The following is a 7,281-nucleotide window of genomic DNA, read 5'->3' as shown; positions in this document are numbered from 1 at the left end:
ATGATAAGACTCTTCTTTGTTCTAGAGATATACAGTGGAGATCGACGTTGACGTTGGTAACAAGTTCGGAAATGTGATCTAAGTTTAAAGGCCTGATGCTGCATGTAGAATACAGTTTAATTGGCAATTGATTTTTTTTATTCATTTTCGATTTTTTGCTAGACTATTTCATACGACAAAAAAGAGTAAAAAAGAACATTAAACGGTACAAGTTTTTCTACCTTCTACAGTAATTTCATCACAAAGTATTATTCAAGATAATTGCTGATTAGTCTGCTGATAAATGTAGTGGTAATGTTAGTGTTTCACGTTTTAATGCAAACATCTTTTACCGTTCTGAGAAGAAAGATTTTCTTTTTTATGGAATCAGCTCTTGTTATTTGTTATGCTGTTTTTAATACCTCAACGTTTCATATAACCCCCTTGTGCCTATCTATATTTGTTTCATTTGCTTCGCAAAATTTATCTCTCTGTGTGGGTGTTTGTGGGTTTTGCGTGGAAGCTTCGTCATTGCTGATTAATTTCCGCGCTCCACTTTTGTTTGGCTTGATTTGGCGTCTTCAACATCCCGGCGGAATGCTTATTCTAATGTTTCCCCTGTACTACAGATGGTTGCGCCGGAGCTGCTGGAGCTGCTGGTGGTGGTTGTTGCTGCTGCTGTTGTGATTGTTGCGGTGGCGATGCACCGTTTCCGACGGGTTGCTTCTGAGCTGGCTGCTGTTGCTGTTGTACTGCTGGCTGTGGTACATGTTGCTGTGGAGCAGGAGGAGCCTGTTGATGTGTTGGCTGAGCATTATTGTTAGTCTGCTGTTGCTGATATTGGGGATTTTGTGGGATTTGATTCGACTGAATTTGCTGCTGTTGTACGTATTGACCTTGTTGTTGCTGTTGTTGCTGTTGTTGGTGGTGTTGCTGCTGTGCAGGGGAAGGTTGACCTTGATAATGAGGCGCTCCTTGCTGACCCGTGTATACGGTGGACTGTTGGCCAGTGTATGAGGGATTAGGCTGATTCTGGTGCGGGTGTACATTATCATAGATTTGATTTGGATGGGCATTTATCTGTTGTCCATGATTATTATATGCCGGTGGTGGAGGTCCCTGATGATGCTGCTGTTGTTGTTGGTAATGTTGCTGTTGTTGCTGATGGTACTGTTGTTGTTGCATCTGTTGTTGCTGTTGGTAGTGTGGGACTTGTTGCTGAGGAATAGCATTGGGATGCACTTGATATTGACCCTGGAAGTAAAGAAAGTAAATTGCTTTTCTATTCAACGCATTACATCTCGCTTGCTAAATCTTACATTATCTCCCGGATGATATCCTTGGGGCATATTGGGATGAGGCGGAAGTTTACCCTCCGCAATCAGTCGCTGAATCTCTTCCTGACGACGTCGCTCGAACTCCACGTACTCTTCGTGCGTAAACTGTGGTTCATGGTCGACCGTGTCCCATCCCGGATCCTTCTGAAACTCGTCTCGTTTCGTCTGTTCAATGAACTCTTCGAAGCTTATCAGCCCGTCCTTGTTCGTATCTGCCTCCTTAAACACGTGTTCCCGCATACGCTCCATTTCCTCCGCCCGTTCCTTCATGTCATCTTCAGGCGCTCCGGCTTGATACATTTTGTTCAGCTCATTTATGAACAAAACCTTCACCTCGTTCTCATCCCACATATTGTTACCGTCCAAATCGTGCAGCATGAAGAACGTTTTCGGATCGAAATCTTGTCCGTCCATGTGGTCCTGCTTTTCCCACACCTCCTCCAGTTGCGCCTTGTTGCCCGGATGGTGTATTTTTTCATGATTATCATGTTTGGCCTGCTGGCGCTTGAGATCCTCCTCGTAAGTTTTTCGGTGTTCTTCGTCGAGGTTGCGGAGCTTTTCCTGCTTTTCGAATTCTTTTTGCAGCTCGTATTGTTTAAATTCCTCCCGCCGGCGGCGATCGTTCTCCATCAGATCCTGCGAAGTCTTCAGAATTAGCTTCTTCAAATCGTCTATTTCGAACGTGTGCGGATTAGAGTGGTCCACATGCTCGCTAATTTTTAGATGATCACGATCGATTTCGTTCGTCAGTTCGAACTGTTTCGTCGCCAGTTCCTTCAATCGCTGCAGCTCCACACGCTTCAGCTCGTCCAAACGCGATCGCACATGATGACCGACGTACTCGAGCTCTTGAGCTATCACACCGGACTATAACAGGCAAATGAATGAATTGATCAGAACTAAGCAATGCGCTCCAGTATATGACTACACAAAAAATACGTACCCGGATATCGGATTCCGCTGCCTTTTGCAGTTTATCCGCAAAAACAGGATCACTTTCGAGCACACTAACAACCTCTTGCAGATACTTATTGTACTCAATAATGTTCTGTGAAGGAAAGCAAACGCAAACACTCGATCGTGGTATTGAGAATCACAATCGCGATCAACAGAATACATACCTCCATACGTTCCACGTTGCTATCGTCGTGCTTTTCTTCCTTTTCTGCTGCTTTCGGTTTTTGCGTCACAACCGGAAGTCCCAGAATGGTTTGCACCAATCCTGCAACTAACAGCAGCACAACTAGTCTGCCATTTCCATTCATTGTGTTGGAAGCTTATTTCACTTCCGGCTTCCGTCGTAAAGGAAATAAAACTGTGATTTTAATGGCACTACTGCTGAAATCGATAGAAGATTGAGTATTGTATAAGATAAGGGAGCGATAAGAGGCTGTTGAGTCAGTGTAAAGTATCAATGCACTTCGTATGAATCGAATCAGTAACTGTGCAGTTAACAGCACTCCGTCAAGGACACATTGGAGTAGAAAACTTGGTAGCGTGTTGTAAGTAAGTATTTCCTGCACTCAATTAGAAAGTTCTGCTACAGTTTGTTTTTTTAACCCCGCAAATTAAACAGAATTATGCGACAAACGGCAATGAAAAGATGAAATACTTGGACGAAAAAATAAGAAAGAACACGTACGTACTACCTTTGCAGCGCAAACGGAAAGTCAATTGTGATTGTTTTCAGACGTCATGTTTTGTAGCTGTCAGAGGGTTTCTTCGTGGCATTGCACCAAGGTGGTTAGGTGATAAGGTAGGGTGAGGATTTTCACACTTTATTTAGCAAAAAATATAGACCACATATCAGTAGACAAAGAATGTACTATCGGCAGACGTGATGTTCTTCATTAGTATTCTTAAATATCACAAACAAAGCTTTTTTTCTGTGCTTCAGCAATCACCTCGTTCGAATCACCTTTGTACATGTACACTCCAGCTGTCACCAACATTGCAACGTCAGAGCATGTCACGTCAAAACTGTGAAAAAACGAAAGAAAGGGAAAAAGTGAAGTGCTAGTTGTATTTCTCCACCAAACGATTCCAGTAAAATACCATTAATTTCCGATTGCACAATTGGAAATTGATTGGGAGTTGCTCTGTACCGTGTTACCCTGTGTACCCACAATAGCATTGTTGTAAAATTCGTACCACAAAGTCCCGTTTTCCACGCGTATCGATAGTAGGTGTTTGCGCTGGAATTTCCCATTCGGTAGCGCGCTGCTTTTCCCCCCGCTGTGCGTACTTCAAGAAGTGTACGTGTTTGAATTAATTGGTGATTAGTTGGCTCAAGATTTGCCCGACCGCAACAGCACACGCTCGAAAATGGCTGGTGGAAGTTCGCCCTCGAAGGAGGACATTGATGCCATTTTCCATCGGTTACGATCACAGGCAACGAACAAGGTAGGTGACTATGGGACGGGGACAAAGTCACCACCCTTCACAAACACATGACGTGTTGGGTAGAATGCGTCCTTCAGCACGGTAACGAAACTCGAACTTTTTATTTCTTCTTGCTGCAGAGCTGTTTCGACTGTGGAGCGAAAAATCCCACCTGGTCCTCGGTAACGTACGGTGTGTTCATCTGCATCGATTGTTCCGCGGTGCACCGGAATCTGGGCGTGCACCTGACGTTTGTACGTTCCACCAATCTGGACACGAACTGGACCTGGTTGCAAATTCGCCAAATGCAGGTCGGAGGCAACGCAAATGCAGTAAGTGTGTTCACGGGAGCTTTCTTGAATGCGGTGGATAATTTAATTAACACGCATCCTTTCCCTTTTTGCAGTCACAATTTTTCCGTCAGCATAATTGCAATACCACCGATGCGCAACAGAAGTACAACTCACGGGCTGCCCAATTGTACAAGGATAAGTTGCTAAACAAAGCTCAACAGTCGCTACAGCTGTACGGAACAACGGTGAGCAAGATAAGCCGCAGAGTGTGCGTGTCGGTTTGCCACGTGTGTTTTCAATGACAAGTGCAATGCTTTTTAGCATGCTGATTGTACTGAATCAACCATTCAAAATTTTTGCAATGTGATTTTATGTTTTGAAACACCTCTTAAATGTAGAACAATTACATAGATGGTCTTACTATTTATTGAAACGCACCTTATGTAGGGACACCCGCAAAGAATACTGATGAAACTAATTTCAAAACAAACTGAATCCGAGTCACGATTTGTGCCTCTTTCATCCAAACCAACTGCTAAAATTGGCAATTTTCATTTTCGCTTTTCCCATCCCGCGTATCGAATGTCACCGTGCGCACAGCTCCACATTGACCAAGTGCACGACCTGAACACTGCCAGCGATAAGAAGGAGGTAGACTTTTTTGCAGACTGTGACAACTTCGACGGTGACACCACTGTGCCACAGACGGGTAAGGACGAGCGTAATAACAATCCCAGCGCCAGGCCGAAGATCGATGCAGAGCAGGAGAACGTAAGTATAAAATCACAATGGAGAATTTCATTTGCCTTTTCGTTCAGTTGCTGCTTACCTGTGGATTTTGTTGTTGTTTGTTAACCTAAACTATTAGCAACACTTTCGATAAATGTAACATTTCTCTATGCCCGCTTTTGCTTGCAGATTCCAAAACTGGCCTCCCTCAGCGCAACGGTTGATCCTTCTGCTGGACCACGGGTAGATTTCCTTACCTCGGAGGTCCCGATCGAACCGGTCAAGTCAACGATCGGTGTACGAAAAATTCAACCGAAAAAGGGTGGACTGGGTGCGAAAAAGGGTGGCTTAGGGGCGACCCGCGTCAAGACCAACTTTGCGGAAATAGAAGAACGAGCCAACATGGCTGACAAGCTGAAGCTTGCACCCGCTCCGGAGAAGATTATCACCGAGGAAGAAAAGGCAGAAACACTGGCCAGCGTGCGGCTCGCCTATCAGGACCTCTCGATCAAGCAGCACAAGGAGGAGGAAAAGCTGAAAGCGATCGATCCAAACAAGGCGAAACAAATCGAGCGGCTAGGGATGGGATTTGGGCGGGCATCCGGTGTGTCACATTCCGCGCTGACCGATATGAAAACACTTACACAGGAGGAAACGACACGAAGTGGTGCACCGGTCACAAAACCGTACGATCGGGACGATTCTTCAAGCGGCGGTGGTGGTGGTGGTGGTGGTGTTGGTGGCGGAAACAACAGTGGCAATGGAGGCAACGACTTTTTCGATGACTATTCCATAATCTACGGGTTTTCAGGTAGCGGTAAGGGCGCCGATATGAGTGAAGCTACACAGATGGGCTTCGATACGCTCGAGCCGATCGACAGCAAGCGTCCGACGGTGAAAACGATGTTCTCACCGGCGGGAGGAGGCAGCTTAAAGGGGGGAGCTACCAGTATTAGTGGTAAGCGGTGTAGTAATTACTTATTTTATAAATAATAAATCATAATTAATGTACTTCAGATCAACCAACATACAGCCGCGCTGGTGGAAATAGCAGCAGCAGCAGCAGTAATAACAGCAGCAATCGAAGAAATGGTAGCCATCAGTCGCAACCCGTCGATAATAGCGATGCTGCGCAGAAAAAGTTCGGCTCGGCCAAAGGCATCTCGTCCGATCAGTTCTTCGGTGATGAACAGTCGGGCTATGATCGATCGTCAAACCTCTCGAAATTCCAGGGTTCCACCAGCATCTCTTCCGCCGACTATTTCGGCCACGGTTCGTCATCGATGGGATCGGGTGGTGGCGCTGGAAGATCCGGTACGAGACGAATTACAATCGGCCATCGTCAATGGAGTTTGTTGTTCAGTTGCTAATGAGTTTTTTAAATCATTTTTTCAGGAGGTTCACGCGGTCCCGCACTGCAATACAACGGGCCAGATTTGGAGGATGTCAGAGAAAGCGTACGGCAGGGCGTCACAAAAGTGGCCGGCCGTATCAGTTCGCTAGCAAGCGACGTGATGAACTCCATTCAGGATAAATATGGCTACTGAAGCGTGCATCAAGCAGTAACGCGATCGCGCTCGAAAGCATGTCCACGGATCACAATCAACATTGTTTTACAAAGCTAACAGCAAAGGACCAGCCGCTGGTTATATTTTGTTTAGAAGGGTAAAGTGTAAGGGCCCACAGTGCGCTGCTGTGTTGGTTGTTTAAAGTATGTTTAGTTAATGTGTATGTACTATCAAAGTGTCGCTTGTTGAAATACAATACTGTAACTCTGTCCATCGTTCCGTCACCATTCATGAGGGGGCAGGGTAAGAAGCAACCACTGAAAGGCTTCTGAATTAAAGTCGGTTTATTTTTCGTTATTGTTTCGTTGCGCTAGCAGCAGTTTCTAGTGTTAGGAAAGAATATCTGAAGGTTGAATAGTGTTCTTGTACGTGTATATTTTTATCTTCCGTTGCTTCATAACCTACGTGCTTCAAGTTTGTGCCTTGTTTTTTTGTTCAAATTCTACAATATTTTATCATACAAAAACATTCAAGGAAGACGGCTGAATGGTCTTCTCACGACGGCGCCTTATAGCAAATGCGCACTCATTATAGGAATAGGCGATAATGTTTCAATAATTAGCTAACATATAGGCACACTAGGGCTCCACGTATGTGCGAGCCAGAAAAAAAGACGCAACTTAGTAGCAAAAAAACAAAATGCATTAATCATCCTGTACCGCTTCAAATTCGGGATACACTGCAAAGAAAGACAGTTCGTTCGATATAGCTCCGCGTATAGAGGAAACATTAGTAATAAAAAGCCTTCCTCCGTGTAATACACCTCCCGCCCACTAACTGTGTACCACTTTATTCCACTTTATTCTTCCCACCTTACTCAGTAACTCAGATTGCGCCACGATAAAGGGAACAAACACGCGAACGGTATCCTCATTTCCGTGATCAGTTTGTGATCGATTGCGATCCTACACGTATCCATTTGCCATTGGGGAAGGCTCTGTTGTTAAACGCGAACGTTAGGAAAGTTAGGCAAGGCAAGTGTTACCGTTGTTT

The 7,281-nt window shown here is 45.0% G+C and overlaps 2 protein-coding genes across 5 annotated transcripts; one reads left to right on the top strand and one right to left on the bottom strand.

Moving 5' to 3' along the window:
• Window positions 1-115: 115 nt before the first annotated feature.
• LOC125769946 (nucleobindin-2) lies at window positions 116-3,090 on the bottom strand. Of its 3 annotated transcripts, none has more exons than XM_049439032.1 (5): window positions 2,963-3,090; window positions 2,438-2,651; window positions 2,260-2,364; window positions 1,299-2,183; window positions 116-1,233 (listed from the first exon to the last, which is right to left on the bottom strand). In XM_049439032.1, exons 2-5 carry the CDS (start codon window positions 2,579-2,581, stop codon window positions 586-588), a joined length of 1,782 nt encoding a protein of 593 aa, XP_049294989.1. In that variant the 5' UTR covers window positions 2,582-2,651; window positions 2,963-3,090; the 3' UTR covers window positions 116-585. The 3 variants fall into 3 exon arrangements, with proteins under 3 accessions (XP_049294989.1, XP_049294988.1, XP_049294990.1); XM_049439031.1 differs by having other exon boundaries at window positions 2,959-3,063; XM_049439033.1 differs by having other exon boundaries at window positions 2,966-2,981.
• A 164-nt stretch (window positions 3,091-3,254) lies between these two features.
• On the top strand, window positions 3,255-6,499 carry LOC125769945 (ADP-ribosylation factor GTPase-activating protein 2). 2 transcript variants are annotated; one of them, XM_049439029.1, is made up of 7 exons: window positions 3,259-3,719; window positions 3,839-4,030; window positions 4,105-4,236; window positions 4,592-4,762; window positions 4,910-5,678; window positions 5,738-6,034; window positions 6,116-6,499. In XM_049439029.1, the coding sequence occupies exons 1-7, from the start codon at window positions 3,642-3,644 to the stop codon at window positions 6,265-6,267; spliced, it is 1,791 nt and encodes a 596-aa protein (XP_049294986.1). In that variant the 5' UTR covers window positions 3,259-3,641; the 3' UTR covers window positions 6,268-6,499. The 2 variants fall into 2 exon arrangements, with proteins under 2 accessions (XP_049294987.1, XP_049294986.1); XM_049439030.1 differs by lacking the exon at window positions 4,592-4,762 and having other exon boundaries at window positions 3,255-3,719.
• The last annotated feature ends 782 nt before the right edge of the window (window positions 6,500-7,281 follow it).

This window comes from Anopheles funestus, chromosome 3RL (genome assembly GCF_943734845.2).
Source record: "Anopheles funestus chromosome 3RL, idAnoFuneDA-416_04, whole genome shotgun sequence".
NCBI lineage: Eukaryota > Metazoa > Arthropoda > Insecta > Diptera > Culicidae > Anopheles > Anopheles funestus.
This window is presented reverse-complemented; position numbering and strand designations above follow the sequence as displayed.